General features: G+C 45.0%; 1 protein-coding gene across 3 annotated transcripts in view; it reads left to right on the top strand.

Annotated features, from left to right (window-relative positions):
• Positions 1 to 18,275, top strand: part of PNISR (PNN interacting serine and arginine rich protein) — a 35,646-nt gene extending 17,371 nt beyond the window's left edge. For 2 of the 3 annotated variants that reach the window (XM_077812856.1, XM_077812855.1), the window contains exons 5-12: positions 934 to 1,120; positions 1,322 to 1,509; positions 2,535 to 2,672; positions 3,614 to 3,713; positions 4,430 to 4,483; positions 5,885 to 6,055; positions 16,604 to 17,705; positions 17,947 to 18,275. In XM_077812856.1, coding sequence (XP_077668982.1) covers positions 934 to 1,120; positions 1,322 to 1,509; positions 2,535 to 2,672; positions 3,614 to 3,713; positions 4,430 to 4,483; positions 5,885 to 6,055; positions 16,604 to 17,705; positions 17,947 to 17,977 — 1,971 coding nt within the window. In that variant the 3' untranslated portion in view covers positions 17,978 to 18,275. Of the gene's footprint in view, positions 1 to 933; positions 1,121 to 1,321; positions 1,510 to 2,534; positions 2,673 to 3,613; positions 3,714 to 4,331; positions 5,298 to 5,884; positions 6,056 to 16,603; positions 17,706 to 17,946 lie in introns of those variants that run through there. The other variant, XM_077812857.1, reaches the window with a different exon arrangement.
• The last annotated feature ends 8,826 nt before the right edge of the window (positions 18,276 to 27,101 follow it).

Below are 27,101 nucleotides of genomic sequence, written 5' to 3'. Positions count from 1 at the left end.
ACCTTTTTTTAAAAGAAAATAAACTAAGTAGTACAAATGCAAAACAGGATTAAAATAAGGTTTCCTGCTTGTTTTAAATCATGCAGAAAATTGGCACTTTAAATAATTTTGACTTAAATCACCCTGTCATAAAATATTTGATGCAGCCTTATACCTTTACACCATCCTTTCAAATGGATTTGATGGCTATTTCTAGGCACCAACTATAACATGCAGTCATCGATGCCACAACTTTGGAACTTTGCATGGCAGTTTGGTAGGAATGCAAGGACTGTACCAAACTTGCATATAAATGTGTGCATTATTTTGATCAGCCATAATATATCTTTTTATTGGTAACATCCTCGATAGATGAGTGGAGATTGCAGGTAAAGTCCTGCAACAAGCAACAAAAAGTTGGAGCTTTTCACCCATGTCCTCAAGTTGTAGTCAGAGAGAGAGAGGGTGATTGCACATCCGCACTTGGCAGGACTCTGTGTGCTACTTTGACCCCCAGGCTGCACTTTGTGCACCCCAGCTTTAACTGAGTATTCCGGTGATAGTTGGTAGTGAATTGGTTAATATTGACTGCAGCTAGATGGCTATCAGACTTCAGTTTTAAGAGGCAGTGAAAAGGGGTTGTCTGCAGCCCATTCATAGATTCATTATGGTGTCCATGCATTGGTTTGCATTCTAAAATCTATTTTCAAAACCAGAAGTTCTTAAATAAATGTCATTTTTTAAATGAAAATGACACTTTAGATTTTGGGGACCACAGTAAAAGAGGTAGAAAGACCATAGTTAGGTAGAAAAATCCATGATTTCAATTTGCATGGACTTCTGTTGTTTCACTTACACACACGTGCGTGCACACATGCTATGTGGAGCCCAAGGAATAAGTTTAGAGTGCATTGTATTAAATGTGAAGAAAAATGAACTGCATTACTCTTTCAGCATGGGGCTGCTTTTGGTCCACCCCAAGGTGGATTTCATCCACCTTACTGGCAGCCAGGACCACCAGGGCCACCAGGTCCTCCAGCACCTTCAGCGCCTCCCCAGAACCGAAGGGAAAGGCCCTCATTCAGAGACCGTCAACGTTCACCCATCGCGATGCCTGTGAAGCAGGAGCCTCCACAGATTGGTACATGTTAACGACACTTTAATGAAAGAAACCCAAAACCATGATTTCAGAGATGGTTGTCATTGTAAAAAGAAATGTAATGTTTGAAACTGTAATTACAACTTTAGAAAAAAAAATTTGCTATTATTATTGGGTGAGAAATATGTATCTTTTTTTTAATTTTTTTTCCTTCTGACAAAACTATAAATCTCTGGCATGCAGATGCTGTGAAACGTAGAACCCTTCCTGCTTGGATTCGTGAGGGTCTGGAAAAGATGGAACGAGAAAAGCAGAAAAAGCTGGAGAAAGAGAGAATGGAACAGCAACGTTCTCAGATGTCTAAAAAAGAAAAGAAAGCAAGTGAGGAAGCTGAAGGAGATGGCCCACGGTTACCTCAGAAAAGTAAATTTGTAAGTAGAAACATTCGCTTTTGATCTAGATATGTATTTTCCTGAAAGGTCTTAACATTTCTCTCTTCTCTTGTAGATAAAGAGAAGCTATTTTTCAGTTTACAACACCTCTTTGATAACTCATGTTAAAAATGAAGATTGTGTCAACTGCAGTGCCACTTACCTGATCTTTGTAAATTCTTAGTAGATAATGGGCAAAAGTTTAAGCATAGTTTAAAGAATATTTATTATTACTTGGTTTGTAATAGCAAAGAGGAAGTGATAAAATTGGCCTTTATTTTCTGTTGGCATAAATTGGTAATTGGCAGAGACTAGTAGGCAGGTATCTATGGTAAAGAATTGAACCGTTTGTATTAGGACTAGTTTGAGTACAAATGTACCAGTGCATACATGCTTGCCAAACTGAACCAATTTAGGGAGCCTTATGCTGTAGCCTCGTGTTTGTGGTAGTGCTTCCTAAAGAATTTGCAGTGCTGGATACCTATCCTACAGTGACCATACCACTGCATAGGTGGCCTTTCTGGACACAGAGGGGTCAGGTGAGCAGTCGAGAGCCTTCAGTTTTTCTCCTTGGGCAGCTGCCTTGCCTGACGAATACCCTAGGTTGTTGGCTGAGGGTCCTCTCTTTGGACCCCGTAGTCAGATTCCTCCAATTCATGCATAAATGCCGTTCACTTGGGAAAAAGTATCTCCGTTGATCCCCTCACATTATTTCCTCCACACCCTGCCTCCAGTAACAGCTTTGTGTGTCCTAACCAAAAAGAACCACCATGGCTTGTCTTCTGCAAATACTGGTTTGACGGTACATCTGAGGATTATCAAATCTGCACTGCAGCTGGTGATTTATGGTTGGATTTCTGGCTCCAAGGGCTTGTAGAGTAGGAAGGGGGATCACTTATTTGTTTGGAGGGCTGTTTTGCGTCATTCTGAAGTGCTCTATTTCAATTTCTGTTGAGTACCATAAATAGAAACTGCCTTGTTTTAATTATGAATTTATCCTGAAGTATGCAATGGTCTTCTTATAGGACAGTGATGAGGAAGAAGATGACATTGAAAACACAGAAGCTGCAAGTGTTGGAAAAGTCAGTAGGAGCCCCTCTCCTGCTCTTCAGGAGGAGCAAAGTGAACCAGAAATGACAGAAGAAGAAAAGGAGTATCAAATGGTATAAATAACATAGTTCTCTCAAAAGCGTGTTCGTCGAAGAGCAGTTGTGCTTTTCTATGCCTAACATTTTAAATAAATATGTAACATAGATTGTATAATGTAATGGGATTATATATGGAGTCGTGCGTGTCTCCAGGTTAACATAGGGATAAGCATTTCCACGTCGGGGAGAATGAACTTACATACACGTGCGTACCATACCATTTATGTGAAGTTGATAGCTATCTGATAAGCTGTAAAAGAAATACAATATACTTATGCATTTTTGCCCACCTCACTGGTCTTCGTCCATTAATAATTCTAACATTCCAACCCCCCCCATCTACATTTTGCTAAAAATGCAGTTTTTTGAAGCCCAAGAATAGCAAAATTAAGTCTTGAGCCAGCAGCAACTTTTCTAACCAAAAAAAAAATTATTTGAAGTGCAATATCACTTGTGGTGTTGCATGATGAGAAGTGGGAGCTTGTTTCCCAGTATGACCTAGTTCATTGGAGGGTCTCTCTCCTACATATAAAAAAGCTATTGCAGGTGACTTTCTGTTTTTATGGTTCTTTCTGAACCCTCTACAACTGAATTCCTGGTATTTAAGGCCCCAAACCTGCGAAGTTGTATGCATGTACTTTATTTTAATGAAAGTGGGTAATTGTGCAATCTGTAATAGTGGGATTTCATACCCTGCTTCTGTATGTGAAATGCTTATGATTATAGGTCAGTGTGAGAGTCCAGACTGTTTGGATTTTTTCAGTTGGACTTAACTTCCAAACTACTTAAGAGTCCTAATTTTAACTGATCTTTTGTATAGAAAAAATAAGTAAGTAAAAGGAACCAAATTATGGTTTTACACCCAAGAAAAGCAGTGGGGTTGCATAAGTGTAACAAAGTGTAGAATTTGGTCCAAATACTTTGCTTACAGTGTTGTTTAACATTATTTTCTTCAGATGATGTTGACAAAACTGCTGCTGACAGAGATTCTTTTAGATGTCACAAATGAAGAAATTTATTATGTAGCCAAAGACGTACATCGTAAAGCAACTAAAGGTATGCTTTTCTTTTTTAGTTTGTTGAGTGAATATTCTATATTTGCATGTTTTTAGAACATTTTACCCCATAGCAACTGTTCCCAAGAGCAATCAATATATAATGCATCTGATTTGCTAGAGCTCAAATCCAGTAATCATATACTGTTGTCCTGTGCAGTGTATTGTGAGTTACTTCAGTTATTCCATTTCTTTCATATAATTCATTTCTTTAGTTATGATGGTATCTGTGTGTTAATGGCTTTTGCAGTGTAGATATCTGTTTCTTAATGCTATTGTTTTACCTCAAACTTTTAGTTGATCAAAAATGAAAGGAGACAAATATGAATCCTCAGGTAGCTCATTTTGTTTCACTGTTAACAAGCCACTCTATATATAAACAGCAGGTGATTTTTTTTCTATATAATTATGAGTAAAATTAAATATGTAAATACTGGTATTTGAAATATATATGCAGATGCTGTAACTTGGAAACAGATCTATGAATATAGATTTGTGGTTTGCAAGTGACTATTAACTCACGTTTATAATGTGAAACTTTTACATGGTGAGAAAATCTAGGACTGGTTTTAAATGGATGATACGTTTTTAATGTTTCTTCTCTCCCTCCAAAAAACAGCAATAGTAGTAGATTTAACAATACCATAGAATCTCATGACTATGAAATCGTGGCTATTTGTGTTAACATGTTGTTCCTGTTGTTGATGTGATACAAAGCTCCTGCAAAACAGCTGGCACAGTCCAGTGCACTGGCTTCCCTCACTGGGCTCGGTAAGTATGTTCCTTATTTTTGAGAGGGGCTTAATGGGGAGATCACTCTTACCTTGCATTTCCAGAAATTGTGTTTTGAAACTAGGTTGTAATTACCCTCATAATTAAGGGTCATTCTGCAACCTTTACTCATGTTGGGTAGGACCTTACTCTACAAGTTATCCCACAGATTTCAGAGGGATAATTTGTGGAGTAAGGAACTAATCATATGAGTAGAGTATCAGAATCTTGCCTAAGTTTGTAAACTAGGTAAACACATGAGAAGTACACTTACTTTTTTTTGGCTGTATAGTTTACTTGATAACTAATCTTAATAGGATGGTTTTTGAATTGTTCCAGGAGCAAACTACAGTCTTTTTGAAGGAAGATCACTATTTTTTTTGCATTACTCCCTTTTTGATCCAGCCTATGTTAACCGTGGGTAACAGTGGACAACATAACTGATAAAAATGTAAAGCTCTGGCTTGGAAAAAAAAAAAAAAGCCTATTCAAATGTTTAGAATAAATTTATACTTTCATTGAAAAACTACACACTTACTAAAGCTCCCATATCCACGATTATCAATTTGAAGATGTACAGGATGTGAAGCGTAGAATTGCATTCTGAGATGTAATAGGAAAAGCTCTTTCCCAATGTTGTCATCTTACCGTAGTCTAGTAGCAGTGCTACAATAAAATGTCAATGATCATGTGCTGTGAACTTTGTTGGTAAACACCTTTACATGAGGTGAAGTGTTCTCTGTCCCAATTATTCAGATGTTTTTAAACTAATTCTAATAAAGATTAAGAGAACCTCAAATGGAAAGAAAGTAAATTGCCTCTGTGTCAGATGTTTAAGGTTACTTCGTATAAGTCCAGTATATACTCCGATCTTTCTTTTGGGGGCGAGGGAAGTCCATTTCTATTCCATCTCTGTACCTTTTGACGTACAGTATTTTCTAAACCACAGTAGAAAAGTTGATATGGCATTCAGGAATTCTAAGCCCTGGACAACTGAAGGCTGCCGAAGTCATTGCAGAGATGTCTTCTGGGACAGGGTCCCAGGCATTTCACTGCTTTGTCTGTGCGCTTGCTGATACATGGGAAGGCATTGTTACTGGCTCCATATGGAGCTTTTTTTGCCCTTCCATACAATGAGAAAAGTGCCATGATCACTGTGGTTGCTTGCTGAGAAATAGACAAGCTGTTCCAGAAGGAGTAAACCCAGATAATAAGCATCAATACAGAAATGGGGGCCTTGAACACTCCAGTCAACCAGCATTGGCACTTCCCTCAGAATAAGTGGCTTCTTCAGAGAAGAGAAAGTGAAAAAAGGGCAATGTACTCTCCTTTTTGCCCCACAGAAATATTAAGAACAAGGCTTAATCTTTCCTCGTGATAGACTGGGCTTTATGCACGCAGGTGGACTGGGTGGTTATGGATCAGGAGACAGTGAAGATGAGAGGAGTGACAGAGGCTCTGAATCATCTGATACTGATGATGAGGAACTACGACACAGAATCAGGCAAAAACAGGAAGCATTTTGGAGAAAAGAGAGAGAACAGCAACTATTACTAGAAAAACAGCTAGAAGGTAAGTCACTTAAATGTGTTCCTGCTGTAAAAACCTACGCATGCATACTTTTTACAACTTAGTGGAATATGTGTGGGGTACTGATATATATATTCAGGCTAACACGTATGGAGCCTTATATAAAAATGATGTTCTTCAAGTGATTGTTCATGTCTACTCCAAGCAGGTGTGTGTGTGCTGCGTGCACGCCAGCTGGAAGATTTTTTCCCCTTGCAGCGTCCGTAGGGTCGGCCTGGGCGCCCCTGGGGTGGCGCCTTCATGGCGCCCAATATCGGGCCCCACCAACCCCCCATACCCCTTCAGTTCCTTCTTACCGCCCGTGACGGCTACAGCAAAGGGCGGCTGCTTTGCTCGCTCTTACAGCAAGCGCCTTAGCAGTGTCTTTGTTCTTAGTGTAAATAGTTTTTTTCTATAGTTGTCATATAGGTAGTAGTGTTTGGTTAGATAGTTGGTTTCCCCTTCGGGGGTATGCCCGGGCCTCCGGGGTTTAAACTCTGTGAGTCCTGTGGAAAGTTTATGCCCAAGAGTGATCCTCGCTCGTCTTGCCTGCGGTGCCTGGGTGAGACTCACCAAAAGAACAAGTGCCGCATTTGCAAGGGGTTCCACCCAAGAACCCTTAAGGACAGAAAGCAGAGACTAAAACTCCTGCTCATGGAGGCAGCTCCAAGACCATAATCCGACACGGGACCCAACGACCCGGCACCGAGGACGTCCTCTTCAGTGCACAGCGCTCTGGTGCCAATGGCGTGCGAAACGAGCCCGGCTAAGGACTCTAAAGCCCACCGGCACCGCCACTACTCAGGACATAGGGCATGGGTCTCAGTTCGGCACCATTCTCCATCTCCAGTGCCGGTAAAGAAAAAGAGGCCAGTGAGGGACCGATTACCCCCCTTGAAGCCTAAGGGGCCGGCGCCATCCACAAGTGGCTCGGCACAGACCGCCTCTGCCTCACTTCAGCCCAGGGTTTCGTCGACTCCTGCCCTGGCCGGGGTCCAGTCGAGTCCGAACCCTCCTCTGTCACCGGACCATCTGGTGGACATACAACCACCATCGACACCGGAGGCGTTTGAGGCGGTAACGGACCTGATGCGCCTCCGGGTGCCGTCCTCCCCCAAAGGGAGGGACAAATCTCTGGCGACCACACGCCCCCTGTTCCACTCCAAGAGTAAGGCAACCATGATGGCTCGTCTGTCTCCATCTCCGGCACCACCTGCACAGACGCAGGAAGCGCATCGCTCCCCAGAATCAAGTCGTCGTTGGTTGGCAACTCGGGGGACTGCTCCTCCATGGTGGTCTTATTCGGAGACCTCGGAGTCGGAGGTAGACTCAGCTCGATCTATCAGATTGCGGAGCAGAAGGTCCTGGTCCCGGCGCAGTCACCAACCAGACCCGGCACCTGCTCAGTGGCCCTTCTGGACACCCTGGGCGTACCATCAGAGCCAGGGTCAAGTCCATGGTCCACGCTCCAGAACGGTGTTGGCGTTGTTCATGCCACAATCCGTGCCGGCACCGCCGATGACGGCGCCACCCTCGAGCAGAGTGGGCCTGCCGACTCACATGGTTTCGGCACCGATACCTCAGTCAGCTTCGGCACCGGCTCTCCAGGTGACAGCACCGGTGGAAGCCTCAGCTCCGTCCCTACCGACCCCGACGGTCTCGGTCCTGCCGGATTTATCTGCCCCAGCGCCGGCTGGGGTGCAGAGTTCTTCACTGGTGCCGGCTCCACAGCCCGAGTACCACATGCTGAGGGACCCCAGGGGGGCCAAAGGTAGTGAACTGGGCCCACCTCTGGTTCTCTCTTCCTTGTCCTCACCCAATGAAGCAGTCGCGGGGAGTTCGGCCCCAGCTTTGGAGGACAACCAGGTTCTTAAACAGCTTTTGAGGCGGACCGCCCAAAGCCTGGGGATTCAGGCAGGGGAGGTGGAAGAGGATTTAGACCCTGTCATAGACATCATGGCTCCCTCCGGCCCATCCAGGGTTGCACTGCCATTTATCAAGTCGATAACTGAAACATCTAAGAACTTGTGGCAAACTCCTGCTTCTCTGGCACCTACAGCCAAGAAATCCGAGCGCCGCTACTTTGTTCCCTCTAGGGGGTATAAACATCTTTACACCCCCCCCCCCCCCCGGTCTCTTTGGTGGTCGACATGGCCAATCAGAGAGAACGTCAAGGGTTTCAAGGCTCCACCCCTAAAAACAGGGATGCCAAGAAACTGGACCTGTTTGGCCGGAAGGTCTACTCGACAGCAGGCCTACAACTTCCTATAGCCAACCAGCAGGCCATAGTAAGCCGCTACAGCCATAACACCTGCTCGTCTATGGCTAAGTTTACAGAACTTCTGCCCCAGGAAGCTTGGGAGAGTTCTCTGCGCTCGTGGAGGAGGAGAAACTGGTCTTGCGAGCATCTTTGCAAGCGGCCTTGGACGCTGCGGATGCGGCCTCCTGCACTTTGGCCACAGGGGTGGTTATGAAGAGAGGCTCCTGGCTACGCGTCTCTGGTCTTCCCGACAAGGTCCAGCAGACCATTCAAGACCTTCCCTTTGAGGGTGTAGCTCTCCTCTACGAGAAGACGGATAAGAGACTTCACAGCTTGAAGGACTTGAGGGCTACCCTTCGTTCGCTGGGGCTTCACACGCCTGCTACCCAGCGCAGACATTTTAGGCCTCAATGTACCCCTCGTCCTTACCAACCCCAAAACCGCCAGGACTCTCCGCATAGGCGGAACAGGAGCACTCGGAGGAGGCAACGCCCTCTCTCTGTACAAAGCTCGGGCCAGCCTAGGGCCCCACAGGGCTCTAGACTACCCTTTTGAGGGTACGGTCGAGGACTGCTTGCCAGTACGACCTTTGGATCCTTCCCATCTTACTTTCTCATCCCGTCTGTCTGTGCCAGGTCCCAAATTACTTCAGACCGATGGGTGCTCCGCATGGTAGAGAGGGGATATTCCATCCAATTCTGTACCCTCCTGCCTTCCCAGCCCCCTTCCCCGTCCCTCTTCAGGGACCCCTCTCACGAGCAACTTCTAATTCAAGAGGTTCAGTCCCTCCTATCGGGGGCAGTGGAGGAGGTTCCTCAGGAGCGAAGGGGCAAGGGTTTCTACTCCCGGTATTTCCTCATATGGAAGGCTAAGGGGGGGGCCTCAGACCCATACTGGACCTGCGACAGCTCAACAAGTACATAAAGAAACTCAAGTTTCGCATGGTCTCACTAACCTCCATTATCCCCTCACTGGATCCAGGAGACTGGTATGCCGCCCTCGACTTGAAAGATGCATATTTTCATATTGCAATAGTCCCACATAACAGACACTACCTCAGATTCGTGGTGAACAGAGGCAACTACCAGTTTGCCGTCCTCCCGTTCGGACTGTCGACTGCCCCCCTGAGTATTCACAAAATGCGTGACAGTCGTTGCGGCATTCCTGCGCAAGCGCCAGATAGATTTTTCCATACCTCAACGACTGACTGATCAAAGGTTGCTATTTGGAGGCTTAGGTTGAGTTTATAAGGAGGACCTTCCTCGACTTAGGTCTCCTCCTGAACAAGGAGAAATCTACTCTGTCCCCAGTGCAGAGGATAGAGTTCATAGGCACGGTCCTGGACTCTACCCAAGCCAGGACGTACCTCCCAGAGGCCAGGTTTCGCTCACTTCAGGACATCATACAGAGCCTCAGACGGTTCCCAACGATGTCGGCAAGAAACTGGCTAAAGCTGCTGGGATACATGGTCTCCTGCACATATGTGGTGCAGCATGCCAGGCTCAGGCTGCGCCCACTCCAGTCTTGGCTGGCATCGGTGTACCGACCAGCCAGAGATGTGTTGGACAGGGTCGTAACCCTGCCCCGTCTGGTACTGGACTCCCTCCTATGGTGGCTCGACCCTCGAATGGTTTGCGCAGGGGTGCCTTTTGCCAGCCCTCAGCCCTCGCTCACCTTGGTGTCAGACGCCTTGGATCTGGGTTGGGAGGGCTCATGTAGGGGACCTCAAGACCCAAGGCCTCTGGTCTCCGGTGGACCTTGCTCTTCACATCAATGTCAAAGAGCTGAGGGCAGTGCATCTGGCATGCTACGCTTTCAAAACACACATAATGGGCAGAGTGCACGCTCCTCTCCCCTGTGCCTAGAAGCCCTTGCCCTGTGGGACTTCTGCATAGAGCACTCGATCCACCTGCAGGCTTCATACCTCCCAGGGGTGCGAAACACACGGACAGCCTCAGCCGGACCTTCAACGGTCACAAGTGGTCCCTTTGGCCAGACGTGGTGAGCTCAATCTTCTGGGTCTGGGGCTCTCCCCAGATAGACCTGTTCACCACTCTGGGCAACAGGAAACGTCAGACTTTCTGTTCTCTCGGGAGCCACGGCTCGGGGTCCATCGGGGATGTCTTCCTTCTCTCATGGGAGGGCTGCCTGCTATATGCTTTCCCACCCATCCCCTTAGTCCACAGGGTGCTCCTCAAGATCCACAGGGACTGGGGCCGAGTCATACTAATAGCACCAGTGTGGCCGCGTCAGCACTGGTTCACCTCGCTCCTGGAAATGTCCGTAGCGACCCCACTCACCTTACCGCTGGTCCCCGACCTGATCACACAGGACCAGGGCCAACTCCGGCACCCGAATCTGGAGTCGCTCCACCTTATGACCTAGATGCTCCATGGCTAAGTGCCACAGAGCTGTCTTGTTCGGACCAGGTCAGACAAGTCCTCCTGGGTAGTAGAAAGCCCCCCACCAGGGCTACTTACCTGGCCAATTCTCTATCTGGGCGGAGCAATGTAGTCAGTTGCCGCTCCTCACCTCCATACCGTTTATACTGGACTACCTCCTTCACCTAAAGCATCAAGACTTGTCCCGGTCATCAATAAGGGTCCACTTGGCCGCTATCTCCGCCTTCCATCTGGGTTCAGACGGTCTCTCGGTCTTTGCAAACCCTCTGGTCAGTCGTTTTCTCAAGGGTTTGGACAGGCTCTTCCCACACACGCGTCAGCCTGTCCCTGCCTGGGACCTGAATTTAGTCCTCTCCAGGCCTTACAGGCTCGCCATTTGAATGTCTGGCCACCTGCTCCGTTATATCTCTCATTCAAGGTCACGTTCCTTGTGGCAATTACCTCGGCTCAACGAGTTTCAGAGCTCAGGGCTCTCACGTCTGAGCCCCCGACACAATTTTTCATAAGGATAAGGTCCAGCTCAGGCCTCATCTGACTTTTCTCCCGAAGGTCGTCTCCCATTTTCACATGACCCAGGACATCTTCCTCCTAGTGTTTTATCCCAAGCCACACAGCTGCACTCACTGGACGTGCGTAGGGCCTTAGCCTTCTACATAGAGAGAACTAAGTCGTTCCGGAAGTCCGTCCAACTCTTCGTAGCCATGGCGGACAGAATGAAGGGCCGCCCGGTATCCTCTCAATGCATATTGTCATGGATAACGTCCTGCATTAGGGACTGCTATACCCTGGCAAAGGAGCCCGCTCCACAGATAACCACTTACTCTACCAGGACCCAGGCCGCCTCTGCGGCGTTCCTGGCACAAGTCCCTATTCAGGAAATTTGCAGGGCAGCTACATGGTCCTCAATACATACATTTACGTCAGACTATGCAATTACACAACAGTCCAGGGACGATGCGGCTTTTGGGAGAACCGTGCTCTTTTCTGTGGATAACTCCGACCCCACCTCCTGAGCTCTAGCTTCTGAATCACCTGCTTGGAATTGACATGAACAATCACTCGAAGAAGAAAAAACGGTTACTCACTTTCTCGTAACTGTTTGTTCTTCGAGATGTGTTGTTCATGTCCATTCCAATACCCACCCTCCTACCCCTCGGTCGGAATAGTCAGCAAGAAAGAACTGAGGGGGGTGGGGGGTCGGCGGGGCCCGATATTGGGCGCCATGAAGGTGCCACCCCAGGGGACACCCAGGCCGACCCTACAGACGCTGCTAGGGGGAAAATCATCCGGCTGGTGTGCACGCAGCACGCGCACACCTGCTTGGAATGGACATGAACAACACATCTCGAAGAACAACAGTTACAAGAAAATGAGTAAGCGTTTTTTCCTTAATTCTAAATTTTTGCTCAAAAATGTGTTTGAACTGCTTTGCCAAAAACTGGTTTTGTGTCCTTTTTTTTCCTTCCTGCTTGTAAAATTCGTTATATTTGTTCTTCATAGACTATTTACTTTCTCAGTTTTAAAAGAGCAAATTACAACAGATAGTTAGAGCCCTGCAAATCCATGGAGATCTGATTTATGTCTGCGGATATCCACAGATTGTTTTTGCAGATCAGATGCAGATACAAATTTTGTATATGTGCAGGGTTCTACAGATAGTTTTCAAAAGTAAATTCCTTTAACATATCAACCCTGATTTAGAGTAAAATTCACCCCTATGGAGAGGGACCATGTGAAGCCTTTTCTCCACTGATCTTTAAAGTGGGACATAAGCCTTATGTTGTCCCTTCACATGCGAATGAATTTTACAAGGACTGCATTGCACAAGGATCTTTGAAATCGTATATGTTTACAAAGTGTTCTCAGGTTGAGAACCTTCTCCAAACCTATTTGCCAGGCTACACAGTGGTATAGGTCAGCTTACTAGTGGATGATGAAAAGAGCTTGTGCAGATGAAGAATTTTGTATATACTGTGGTAAACCCAGGTCAAACAGCTACAAGGGTAGGTAGTAATTAGTCTTCGGGGGGTTAAAAGGCCCCTCCCTCCACTGAGGAGAGAGAACCAGGGAGCAATAAGGTTCAGCTGGAAAAGGAGTTGCTAGGGAACAAATTAGGTTCAGCTGACTCCAACTACTTGAGACATTTTTAAACCGGCCCCTGCCTGGAAGAAGGGGGAGAGTGAGAGAAGCAGGGAAGCTGCCAGTCGGCTGTTTGCAGCAAGACACCAGACCTTCCCATTAGTGAGGCTGCACTACCCCTCCACCCCCCCCAGAAGGGAAGTAAAACAAGCACAAGGGACTGACTGAGGAGAGGAGCAGCAGCACCCTGTGCCACCTATAAGGATTTGCCTTGCCCCAAACTTGAGTCTCCAAGGCTAAAAAGGACTGAGCCTGCTGAGGCGAACAAGGTATTTCGCCACAATATGTTATAAATACATGAAATATATTCTAACGCTTGTGATGTCACTCCCCATTTCAAAGGGGCACGCTGGTTCTGTCTCTCACTAGATAGTGAAAACTTGGTGGCTGGATAAGCTATCATTTTTTGGGGATTTCCCCTTTTCCCTGCCTTTTAGAATTTTTCTCCTGTCACTTCATTGGGGCTAGATTAGCATAGGATGCTTCCTTGTGGGTAGTTAGACTTGTTTGCCTTAGGGTTCTCCTCTCTCCAACCTCCCCCCTCAAGAAAATCAGACTGCAATTTGGGTCTCTAAGAGAAAGCTGGGCAGTCCTCAGCCAAAGGGATTATCTTCTTTCAAACTGCTGAAAGTTGGTTTGGAGTGATTTGTGACTGCTCAGACCTTGAAGAAAGTAAGACCCAGGATATGCAATTTCTTAAAGCAGATGTAGAGATATATTCACTGATTTTTGTAGCCTGAGGTACCTATTGGGTTCCACTCTATTCTAAATGTGAAGAAAGTGAACTCTGTTTTCTGTGTGCCAGTCTAATTTCGGAGACTCAATTTTCCATTATTCAGCAAGTCAAATGGAAGGAATTCTGCAAGAGGCATGCATTCACGTACTCATTTACTCAAACAGTAAGAGGTTCCTTTGGGTTTTTGGGTTCTCAAAACCAACCAAAAGTTCCTTGCCCCATTGCAGAAAACACTTCTAGGTTAGATAGTCTGCTAAAGTGTTCCTTTCAGGACCTCAGATTATGCAACTAGGTATGTTTACGTGTGTCTTCGTAACTTGGTGTCGGTTCCAGTTTTCACATTCAGTCACTCCAGCTGTAGCTTCTGAGAACATAACCTTGATCAGAGCTCTCTCTGGCCTATCTCTCCTAACACTTTGGATATTAAGTCCCCCCTCATGCATGATGGTTATAGCACAAGAAAATTTGCTGGGGTTACTTCTATGTTTCCTGCCTGGAGAGCAATCATGATTGGTACATGCATGAGTGAGAGGCTCACTTAAGTCTCAGAGTGGGGTAAGTCCACTGGATGTTGGCAGAGAATAATGTTTACCAATCGTTTTGCTTAAATAAAGGGGGGCTATAGGCAATTTAGTACTTCAGTCAGGATCTGATGGGAGCAAGGCAGTTAAAACTCAAAAAACAGTGTATCACTGGCATATTTATTTCCTGTTGTGTTGAAGTTGGACATTTTCTCCTCTTTGTTTAAAGGCCTGGAAGCTGACCTGGATCAGCCATTCCTTCATAAAGGGGTGTGATAGCTCAACATTTCATTTTCATTCTTCTCTTTAGGTGTATTAAGCTGTGTGCATATATCAAGGGAGAGGAATGTGGAAGTGATCTGTATTATGGTCACATGAGGGAGAAGAAGTCTCCCTGAGGAAAAAAACAAACTGGAATTTTGAAAGGTTATTTTAAATTTTTGTCAAGGTAGTCCTTATAATAATAATTTCCTGGCCTGCTTGATTACTTCTAGTTAAACATGAGCAAACACAGAAACCTTTGTCATTGCTGAATATTCAAGAAGGTGGGTTTTATTGTGAAGCTTGAAGTGAAAATGATCCAAAATATCTTCCAAATCACTTCATTTTCATGAGTTTTTTCCCACCCCTGTAAAAGGTGGTCTCTTCATAAGGCAGTCCTTGCATGAGAACACACTTAATTATTGCATCTGTGTATCTCAAAGTTTTGTGTGGCTTTTAAACTTTCTATTTAGAAACCATGTTGCCTCTTTCGATTTTCAATTTCTCTTCCCCCTGCTTTTATTTGTATTTATATTAGGATATTTACATGAAAACAATACTATTTTTGCTTAGTCTTCTGCTCATCATGTAATATTCCCCACTTAAAGGCAAAACTAAAGCTGTGTGTCCAAGCCTATTAGCTAGAAAACACTTCTCTTCTGAGGTATTCACTTAGCCATTTAAACTGTCACAGCAAGCAAACAGTGGAGTTGTGCATGGCTATTTAGCCAGACTAAGTTATCACCAGATAGAGCAGTAAATGGATGTTTCCTATCATAAACAGACAAAAAAGCTTTACTGCAACAGAAGTGCTTTACCTTGGTTGAGTACATTTTTGGATCACAACTGTAATCATTATCTGTGTTCAGTGAGGTACAGCTGACTCAGTTTTATGTAGAATTTTGGGGGGCAACCTTTAACCTCTTCAACATGCAGCTGAAACAGACTTATCTTGTTACTCCATTTCTGTGTGTGTTATATATCAAAGTTGATTATAATTGAATTGTAAAAGGTGAGCATTTCCAGTTTTTCTGGGTAGCTGAGATTTTTGGCAATGTATGCATTTAATGTAATGGTGTCTTGTTCTGCTATTTAAAAAAAATTATATTGAAGGGGAAAAAGTATTCTAAAATTAATTTTTACCCCTTAAGCGGTGGTGTCCTAATCCTTTTAATGTGTTTAAAATATGTACGATGTACTGAAAAAACCTTCTAAAATTCATAAGTATTTTTTTCTTGCTTAAGCGCTATTTTAAAATAAAATATGTGGAAGGTCTGGATGATTTGGGGAACTTGGAGATGGGATATATAACCTTTTTTTACTCTCATGTCACCAGTTCGATGCATACTGGAAGTGATCTGTCAGCAGTCTGGTGTGCTGAAGGCTTGGTTATATGTGGAGTTGTTCCTGATTAACTCCATGTGTGAACACTCTTATTCCAGAAAATATCAACACATGGAGTTACTTAGGATCAACTCCATATATAGACAAGCCTTTAGTTCTGTTTCTAGTGGACAGATGTCCACTTCCCAACATTGCTAATTAGTCTCAACAAAGAACCTAATGATTAAATGAGTGAGTATGGAGTCTCCGCTATCCTTTTCTAGAGGTGTGGTCCATCAGGGTGGTATGGAGAAGTTAACACATCTTGCAGTACATATCCCTTTGAGGTGCAGTACATATCGCTTTGTCGTCATGGAAATAGAATGGTTTCTTTTACCCATATGCACCAAGTTCAGATACATTTAAAATACGAACATAAAGTATGAATTAATCACTTGCCAAAATTCTTGATTGAGTTATGTAAACAAAAATAGCATCCAAAACTGTTAAAAAAATATCTCCTGTTTTGCCTTTAAAAAAAAAAAAAATTCAGAAAACAGGTTTTAGAAATCACTTCTAAATTACAGTGTCATAAAATTAGGTCATCCAATGCAGTTCCCTGTCATTACAGGCTTGTGAATTAAATCCTGTATGTTGAATGACATTAAGCACTGGGGAGGGGGAGGGAGAGGGATATATTTTTTTTTTAAGAAGACGCAAAAGTCATCCAGGAACTTTAAGATGATGGTGTAGTGAGGAGTGGCAAGTGAATTGTTTTCTAAAAATGACTAAGGTGGTCTGGGAACTTGTTCCTTAGCCAAGAAAGACAGCACATTTGTTCTCTTGCCATGTATCTGTACACATTATTTGGCATTACTTGTGGTTTTTTTCTTTCATATGCTTTTCCAGAAGAAAAACTACAAAATGAAAAAATTGCAAGAGAGATGAGTGAATTCATCAATAAAGAGCAAAATAGCAATTCAGCACCACAGGAAGCGAAGGAAACAGAGGATGATCTGTTCAATGAAAAGAAAAGATCTCCAGGTGAAACTGCACCAGATATAGAATCCAAAAAAGAGGTTAAAGAAAAAGAGAGAACAGGAAGGAGTAGGTCAAGAAGTTCTAGTAGTGGTACCACTAGCAGCAACAGTAGAAGCAGTAGTAGCAGCAGTACTGTGTCTAGTACATCATATAGTACGAGCTCAGGTAGTAGCCGCAGTTCTTCACGGTCTTCCTCTCCTAAAAGGAAGAAGAGGCGTAGTCACAGTAGATCTCCATCACATAAAATTAGGCGCAGTAGAAGTAGGAGTTATTCTCGTAGAAATAGGAGAGAGAGGAGTAGAAGTAGGGAAAAGATAAGAGAAAGGAGAAGGTCTAGTAGAAATAGCATTGACAAGGGGGAGAGACGAAAAAATCGTAGTCCTTCCCGGGAACGAAGTTGGGAGAGGCGTAGGAGCAGTAGTCACTCAAGGGATAGGCGAGCTAGTCATGCTAGTCGCAGCAGGAGTCGAGATAGGCGTAAAAGTGATGACCAGCATAGAAGTCTTAGTGGAAATAGGCACAAGCACAAGGGTGATGGTAAAGATCAAGAGAGGAAAAAGGAACGAAGTAGGAGCATAGATAAAGATAGGAAGAAGAACAGAGAACGGGAGAGAGACCAGGAGAAAAGAAAAGAGAAGCAAAGAAAAGAAGAAAAAGACAGTAAGTCTGGCAATCATGATGACAGTAGGTTAAAAAGAAAAAGAGATAGTGAAAGAGCTCTCTCTCGCAATTCAATATCTGTTAAAATTTTAAGACAGGATTCTAGACAGGAAAGCAAAAAAAGTTCTACCAAAGATAGTAAAAAACATTCAGGCTCTGAATCTAGTGTCAGGAGCAGTTCTGAATCACCAGGAAGCAGCAAAGAAAAGAAGGCTAAGAAATCAAAGCATAGTCGGTCACGATCCATGGAGAAATCTCAAAGGTCTGGTAAGAAGGCAAGCCGCAAACACAAGTCTAAGTCACGATCAAGGTAGTATACTTTTTAAGTATTTTGTCTGATTATTTTTTTTTTTTACTATTCGTCTTCCTGTGTACAACATATAAAAGTATTTTTTAAAATAAAATTTGGTATTTGTTGTAATTGTTGTCTTGGGCAAAAGTAATTTTGGGAAGTCTTTTAAAATTACTAATTGTTAAGCCTAAAGTATGTGTGGTTTTGGGGCGGGGTGTCTTTCCCCATTAACTTTTTCCCCTTTCCCTTTATTTTTCAGGTCAATCACCCCTCCTCGTCGTAAACGCTGAGGAATGATGTGGCACCAGTGACATGACATTAAAAAATTCCATGAGTTTTAAGGGCTTGTCTCATTATAGAGGCACATTGTGGCTGTGTAGGTGAAACCAGAATCCTTTTTTTAAACTGTAAATAGGTGTATTTTTTTCCAAATGCTGCTCAGTTAAATAATAGGATTTCTTTGTATTGCAATTTTTTCAAAAACAGTAGTGCTTAATAAGAATATAAAACATGCCATTCTCTTTCAGCTGTAATGTTCTTAAAATTACTATTGAATGTATTGTGATGTCAATAAAGCTCTTTAGTTCATTTTTGTTTAAAATTCTTGCACCTTAATTTTGCGTGTTAAAATACAGATAATACTTTTTTTAAAGGCAGCTGTTTTTTGTATAACAAATTTTAAAAGTACTTTGAAAAAATTTTTAACATCTATTGTTTTTCAAAGTATGTAATTTTATTTTATTTTTTTATTTTGTCCAGGGATTTAAAATTAATCAGTTGGGTTGGGGTTGGGGAGAAAAAGAAATAGTTTTCTAATTATTTTTTTCGTTAGATGAAAATGTCTTAACATTTTCACAGTTCTCCTTCTTTTTTGGACTATCAGGTAACATATGCTGTGTGTGTAAAATATGGATCATTCTGTAATATGCCATATGCTAAACCCAACTGAGCACCAGTAGGAATATGTGAAAGTAACTGATCATGTGCACCATGAATGTTCAGCTTTGGAACTATATTCCTCAATCAACCACTTCTATTTTGTGTTCAACCGCTACTTAATACTGGTTGGAATATAGAATAATGGATAATAATCTGCTCTCAATAGACTATCAGTTCTCTTAAGAAGTGAGAATTTTGTGAAACATTGGTTATCTTGACAGTTTAGACATTTGGGAATGTGTAGATTTTTTTTTTATTTTATTTTTTTTCAATCAGCTACAATTAAGTTTAAGATACACTACTGTGGAATATAGGTTCTGCGATGCACTGCATTTGGTTTTCAGTCCAGATCTTATATTATCTATTCAGTTTAAAAAAAAAAAAAAAAGTGTGAGAGGTTTATATACTCTCCCAATAACTGGAATTTTGTCATGTCCTGTAATTATGGAAATTACATTTGACACAACTTCACTGATATTGGTATTGACTTGGCAATAAAGAGAGCATACTACAGTACTGCTGTATTCCATAGAATTCCATAGATCTAGCTAAATAGCATATACAGAACATCTATTATTAGCAGTACATTGACATTAATTTTGTTACGTTGTTGACATTCACATACATTAAACTTCGTGTTTTATAAGAGAGTTCTCTTACGAGCATGTTTGAATGGGAAAGGTAAATAAGACTGTCAGGTGTAATTTCATACATGGAGGAGATATGGTCTTAAACAGTTTTGTGGGTAAGTATATAATGGAGGGTTTGTATAAATAAAGAGAACTCTAAATTTAGATGCTCTATTAATTTGGATTTGTGAAGGCTTCTGCCTGTTCCAAACAGACACAGATTAAAATAATTTTAAAAGATTTGTGCAGTAGGGAAAAGGAAACACCATTTTTAAGTGTATGGAGCAAGTGTTATGGAGTTTCTTTAAAACCCAAGTTCACAAATGAAGGCTGGGGTGGAATGAATTTAGTATCCTCCCTCTTAGGGCTTCCCCTCGTCCTCCCTTGGTTCTTGTCACGCAGACAGAAAGAAGGCCAGAGTCTGAAGTGCAAGCAATGCAGTGTTTATTGGGGTTAATCAAGCAAGCATATCCATAGCTTTGTACACCAGTAGAGTTTTTTCCTCTGCTCCTCACCCCCCAGCTCTTTCTTAGCAGGCTCAATTATACCTGTAGTGCATGCTCCAGCACCACTCCTTACAGTTTATGGTCCTATTCCATTTTTGGGGGGTAGGGGTAGGGGGTGGTCAGGGGACAAGGGGCAGGGGGTTGGATGGGTTGAGATTCTGAGGGGGGCAGTTGGGGTGGGAAGTGGGAGGGGGCAGATAGGGGGTTGGGGCCAGGCTGTTTGGGGGGCACAGCCTTCCCTACCTAGCACCCCCATACAGTTTTGCACCCCAAGGTGGCCCTTGGGCCAAAACATTTGCCCACCCCTGTCCTAAACTATGGCTACCGTACCCCTTACAAGTAGTGTTGAGGGTTCTAATTTTATTCTCACTAGATTTAGAAAACACAGAATTGCTAGAAAGTCTCTGTCCCCAGAAGTTTGTAACTTCTTCAGTTACTTGAGGGAAATAATTTTTAAAATAATCCTGATTTTTACTTTCATTTTGATGAAATAAAATTCTAAACTCAGACTGATAAACCAATTCTGGAATTTTGAGTGGAAGCCATGATGGGATGGAAGTTTTGCACCAGCTCCTAGAAAACCACAGGAAAATCATTGTGATCCTCAAACCTGATTTAGGCACCTAGGTTCCCTGTACAATGAATGAAGAAAGATAAGTGCCTTAGAATGTGATCCACAAAAGCCAGCATGCTAGGCAGGGAGACACCGAAGCTTGCTAGGGGAGATGGTAACAAGAGAAGTGTGTCCTAAATCCCTCCCCTCTCAAAAATAGGTGCCTAAGTCTGGGCTGCACGGTGACAACTATATCTGCTTAGTGATCCACAAACAGGGAGCCAGCCACATGAAGTCAGGTGGATTAGGGGCCTAAGGTGTCTCTTAGTAGTTAGACACATGCCTTGCTTCACGCAAAATGGTGAGAGGAGGAGGTGCCCACCTTATTACTCCTTGCCCAGTGGTTAAAGCACTCATGTAAGACGTGGAGACCCAGGTTCAATTCCCTTCTGTCTGATGGGATGTGTGGGAGAGGAAGGATTTGCACACTTCTCAGGAGGGTACTTTAACCATTGAGATATGACAAATTGTGTGTGTGTGAAAGAGAGAGAGAGAGACTGTAGTCCAGGGGTTAGGGCAGCCCTTTGGGGAGTAGGAGACCCAGGGTCCAGTCCCTCCTCCCCCCATCCCCTTTTCATTAGCCACAGTGGCACAGCTTCAATAGGAGAGATTGAGGAAACCCTCTAACATCAGAATACTACATAGCTCAGTGGTTAGAGCACTCACCTGAGAGGCAGCAGACCCTTATTCACATCCTTTTCCCCCTCTGGCAGAGAGGGGGAAATTCAACCTGTTTCTCCCACATCCCATGTAAATGCTCTAACCCCAGGGCTAAAGGTACTAAGGTGGGCACCATCTTCTTGGGTGGCCAGATTTTGAATAGAACCTGATCCAGCTTTTGAGCACACCTACTGGATTGGGCCCTGAATGTGACTTAGGCATTCAGCTGTCTGTCTTCTCTGGGGTTGTGAATTGCTCTGGGACCTAGGCAGGAGTTAGGCGTGCAGATGCCTAGATGGAGGCAGCAATGTGCATGCCCAGATGCAAAAACATAGGTGCCTAGGAAACTCTGACCCTGAAAATTTAGGCTTCTAAGTAATTTAGGCACCTACAGGGTTCAGCAGAAGTTTTGTGGATCACAGTGGAACCAAAACTGGAATGTAAGTGCCTGAGGCTTAGGTTCCTAAGTCTGTGGTTTAGGCTCCTAAGTACCTTTGTAGTTCTGGGCCCCTGTTCCTTATTTCAATAATTCCATATTCCAAAAATGGAAATTGTCAGATTAGGTTTCCTCCTGGTAAAGGAGCACACTAAGACCTGGTCATCTATTTTAGCACATTATAATCCACTCAAAAACAAACACCACCACTTGATTCCAGCATTCTAATACTGCTTCCAAATTGACATGTCTTAATTGCTACTTGTTTTCTGTCATCATTTTGATTTCTCAACACTGTATTAGTTTAATGTTCTTAATTAGCATCAGATCCATTGATCTTACCCACATCGTCAGTATTTCCCTTTGCCTGCTACAAACAAAACTTTTAAATTCTTAATCCAGTACAACCACTGTATTGTGTCTAAGCTTTTGTTACCATCATCTCTGCTCATACTAAGTAACTCAACATTGTTCAATAAGATATAGATACATCTTTGATGTCTTCTGCAAACACAAACAAAAAACCAACCTGCGATAGTGGGAGAAGCCTAGAGCTGACTCACCACTCTGCACTTTGTAAGTACCCAGATTGAGAGTTGATTAGAACTGGGTGATTAAACAGTTAATGAGGAGATTCAGCTCATCAGCTAAGGACTATTAATTGGGAGACAGGAGACAGAAGGAAAGGTAAAACAGCCCAAGATCTTAGAGAGATAAGAGCTCTCTTTCAACTCTCTCACCCAGTGCCAAGAGGGCTGTTGAAGCTTGGGGAAAGCCTTATGGTAACAGGACATGAAGTCTGTGTAAAACACTGTAAATAAAGTGCACTGTTAGTGAACTCACCAAGAGTGTGTGAGGACTGCTTGCAAAGAGAAAGCCAGGGTGAAGGAACCTCATGTGCAATTTGGAGACTTGTCCTGGCATTTCCTACTCCACTGTATGTGAAGGACTGGAAAGGGAAGCTGATGATGTGGGCAGACTGGGAAATATGGAGGAACTCCTGTGGTGGATAGGTGAGTAGTAAAAGTTTCAACAGATCCAGTACACAGAGAGGCAGTTCTTGTTATCTTAGCAAGCTGAACAACAAAAAAGCCTACAGTAATTTATTGCAGGCCAGTTGCATGTGCAGCAACAGCTCTTTGAGAAGTTGGTGAGTCCCTCAATAAGGAGTGATTACCAGGCAACGGACATGAGGCTGTGCAAAATGGGCCTAGTGGATGACCCTGATGCTTTTTTGTTAACACCTGAGAGAATGGCTTCAGGAGTAGCCTGGAAAAAGAGGGTATGGGCCCGACGTGTCTTTGTATCTCTTGTAAAAAGGTCAATGCCACTCAGTGATGAACAAGCAGCAGATTATGATACCGTGAATGCAGCCATTTTAGATTGGCTGGGTCTGTTGGCAGATTGATACAGGCAGAAGTTTTGAGCAGCAAAGTGGTTGGAGGGGACAAAACTTGGGGCCGTTGCTCAAAAAGTGATTAGATTGGGCCGCTAGGTGGCTGAGGCCAGATGTCTGAGGAGTTTGGGAGATTTGTGGACTCCATTATTTTGGGACTTGTAGACTGAGGTAGATAGTCCAGGTTGCAGAGATTTCTAAGACAGTTGTGGCTCACTCAGCTACTGAGCAACCAGTTACACCTGCTATTTCTATGGCCACTGCAGTTGCTATATGTGGAATACCTCTCGTAGATTCCCCCACCAGTAGCAGCTCAAGAAATACACAAAGTAATCCCACCACCACCACCTTGAGCTGGCTACTCCAGCACAAGGAGAAGAGGCCCCAAGCGGGAGTTAGCCAGATGTTGTAACCTACCTCTTCTCCCACACTTAAGGTGCATACTTATCCCTCCCAAGTCCTGAATTTGGAATAAACAGTACTGGAAAGGAGCCTGGAACCTGGTTGGGGGAAAAATATTTTACATAGGGAATCTCGAAGGTATTGCCCCTACAGCATCATCACCCTACTGAAGCTGAATGATGAAGGTTGGGGGTGATTTGGTTTTGGATCAGAAGTGGCCGAGGTTGAACAGTTTACCATCCATTTGATAGATTAGCTGCACTGCTGCTGGAATCTTGTCAGTGATCAAATAGAGCATCGCAGCGAGGAAGATGGAGAAGAGCATTGGGACAATAACACAGCCCTGCTAAATGCATGTCTTAATCTTAAAAGGCACCATAGTAGATCCATTTCAAAAGATCACTGCTTGCAAGTCATTGTGAAAGAGTCAAAAGAATGGTGATAAATGTTGGTGGGCATCCATACTTCAGAAGGATTTTCTACCGTGCTTCTCTCTTGATGGAGTCAAAGGCTTCTGTCAGGTCCATGAACACCAGTCTGTGGTATTCTCTACATTTTTCCTGCAGCTGGCAAGCAGTAAAGATCTTGTCAGTGGTGCCTTTTGATGGTTAAACTAGGGGTTCTCACAACAAAATTTTTGGTGGCCTAAGAGTACAACCACCCACTCGTGCTCATGGCTGGTCTGACAATTTTTCTTAAAGTATTAATTAACTTTAGGAAAAACAAATATGCACATATACATGTCCACATCATTGTAATTTATATATGTAGGGTTGGTTTTTTTTCTTTTTTTTAACACAATAATAAAAACGTACTGTTGTCTCCATTCTTTACTGGTCCTAAACAACATAGAAACACAAAGTGCTTTGCACGTTCTTGTCTTTTTTGTTATTTCTTTTGCTTTTTTGTTTTTTAAAAGACTTGTTAGCTCCTACAACTACTGCTGTAAAAAGGAATACTTGCATGTAATATTTTTCACAGTCCTCCTAGCTGGCTCCTAAGTCTGCTGTGAAAAGTAGTATTAACAAATATCACTTTTCACAGTAGCCTTACTTAGCTCTGGGACAAATTAAGCCCTGGATGAGGTGGTGAAGAGGAAGGCAGCAGAGTCCTGGGGGGAGTTGATGGAGGGTGTGGGGGAGGCAGCAGGGGCAATTGGGGCAGGGGGGGTGAGCCTGGGGTCAGCACCCACCGCTGCCACACAGCTGGGGCCCAGGGCCAGAACTCCATAGCTGGGGCCTGAGCCCGAAGCCCTGTGCCTGGGGGATGGAGCCCCCTGCTGTGTGGTGGAAGCCCAGGCTGGAGAAGGCAGCAGGGGCCAGAGGCAATGGGGAAGGGGAGGTAAGCCAGAGGCTGGAGCCTGCTGCCCCACGACCAAAGCCTGGCTAGTGCAGCCAAACCCTGGCGTTGCAGGAGGTGGGGGGGGGGGGGGGGGAGGGGAGGAGGAGGGATGAGCTTGGGGTGGGAGCCTGCCCCCGGGCTTAAAAAACTCAACCCCACTGCCCTTGGGAAAGCGGGGAACTTGCTGGCTGCCTTCTCCAACATTTGTGGTTCCAGAGGGGTCCTGGGGGAGAGATCCTGGTAGTGGTAGGGGACTCTGGGAGCGGTCCTGGGAGAGAGGCTGCTGCTTCCTCCCTTCACCAGAGCACAGCTCAGCATGCTGTGGCCACAAGAAAGGCAGCATTTGAGAAATGTTGGTATAAACCCACATTGAGATTCACAAAGCATGTCTTCCCAGGGGAAGAAGATGGTTCAGGAGGAATCTAGCAAGGACGTTTCCTGAAGTTACTAGCAGAGAGATTCCTCTATAATTTCCGCAGTCAGACTGATTTCTGATGTTGTGTTAATGTGTCAGAATATATACAGGTACCATTGATATAACTAGGTTGAAACCACACTGAAGTTTTCACTGATTTAACTAAATCAATTTTAAACAGATTTAAAATAAACTGGTGAAATCCTGTGTTCAGACAATCCCTGAGAGCAAGGATGGAGAGAAGTGGAGACACCAGGCAGCGGTGTTGGGCGGTAAAGCAGTGACCTTCCTGCAGCGCTGGGGAGGCAGGTGGAGGGGCTCTCCCAGGGGGGCCGCTGTATGCTGTGTGGTGATCACGATTTTAATTCTGGCTTGGGGCACGTAAAAAAAGAAGTGTGGGTCAGGCAGGGGTTCTGCTACTCACTGGCAGGGGGCAGGGTGATAGACCTGGTCGCAGCCAGCGTTCCCTCTAATTTTTGACAGGCCGTGTGTGTAAAAAAATTTATTCTGCGCAAATTTTTGAAGCAGAGTCCAAATTTGTGTGCCATGAGGCAAATGCGCCCAAGCGAGTAAAATACTTATATGTTATCCCTTTCCCCCACCTTGCCAGCTGGCAGAATCTGGCTGTGTTGATAGATGGCAGGCGAACAATGTCAAAAGTCGCCCATAAATGATATTTCGGCCTGACTCCGAGGTAGTATTCCATTTTTTGTGCGTCTGGTGTTTTGCCATGTGCACAGGGTTTAGGATCTGTGCGCACACACACATGTACAACTTAGAGGGAACAGTGGTCGCAGCACCTGTGCCTGCAGGTGACTCCCAGTAGCCACTCGGTCTGCTGCCCAGCCCTAGGGTGACCAGACGTCCTGATAAAATGGGACTGTCCCGATATATAGTTGTTTGTCCCATGTCCCGACCAATGTACTGTTTGGACGCCATTTGTCCCGATATTTTGGCGTGGGGCTGGACTGAATTGGTCACCCTAGCTGGCAGGCTCCTGCGCAGCTACTGGGACGCGGCCGGCAGGACCCTGCAGCCCCTAGGCACAGTGGCAGCCGGGGGGGGGGGGGGGAGGAGGAGTCTCCAGTCCGTGTGCTATGCCCACCACCAGCGCTGGCTCCATTGCAGCCAATGGGAGTTGCAGGAGCAGGGCCTGTGAGCATGGGCAGCGCACAGAGCCCCCTGGCCGCCCTGACCCTAGGAGCCAGAGGGACCTGATGGCCACTTCCCCAGAGCTGCCCCAGGTGAGTGCCACTGGGACCCCCACCCCACCCCTGCCCCAGGCAGGTCCTTCTGGCTCCTAGGGTCAGGGACAGACAGGGGGCTCTGCGCACTACCTGTGCCATGCAAGCCCTGCCCCCGCAGCTCCCATTGGCACAATTCCGGCCAATGGGAGCTGCGGAGCTGGCACTAGTAATGGGTACAGCATGTGGAGAAGCCCCAGCAACCCTGACCCTAGAAGCCAGAGGGACCTGCTGGCTGCTTTCTGGGAGCCACCCCAGGTAACCGCCACCTGGACCCTGCCCCTCCTCCCCTTGCCCCAGCCCTCAGGTGAGCAGGCGGGCGGAAGACCAGCCAGGGGCAATGGGGCATGCACGGCATGATCAGATGCACACTGGTCTGCCTGGCCCTGTTGGGGGCAAGCCCATGCTGTACCACACAGCTCCCCCGTCCAACACCCCTTGAACGCCCCATGCTCTGCACACCACCACTACTACCCAGCGCCCCCCTGCCCACAGCCCCACCACAACTGCCCAGCACCTCACAGAACCCCCACTCCCTAGTTCCCCAACACACAGATGCCCCCTTACTGCCCAATGCCCTTCCCCACAGCCCCACCACAACTACACAGCTCCCTACACAGACCCCTACTGCCCAGCGTCCTGGCACACACAGATCTCCCCCACTGCCCAGTCCCCCAACAGGCCCCCCACTGCCAGGCACTCCACCACAGACCTCCCAGACACTTACTCCCCCATGCCCTGGGCCTGCCCCCTCCCCTGGCCACACTCACGGGCCCTGCTGGGAGGTGATGTGAGTGTCAGCTGGGTGACCAGACAGCAAGTGTGTTAAATCG

Source organism: Eretmochelys imbricata, chromosome 3, assembly GCF_965152235.1.
Source record: "Eretmochelys imbricata isolate rEreImb1 chromosome 3, rEreImb1.hap1, whole genome shotgun sequence".
Classification (NCBI taxonomy): domain Eukaryota; kingdom Metazoa; phylum Chordata; order Testudines; family Cheloniidae; genus Eretmochelys; species Eretmochelys imbricata.
The sequence above is the reverse complement of the archived record's forward strand: the minus strand, read 5'-3'. Positions and strand labels throughout refer to the sequence as shown.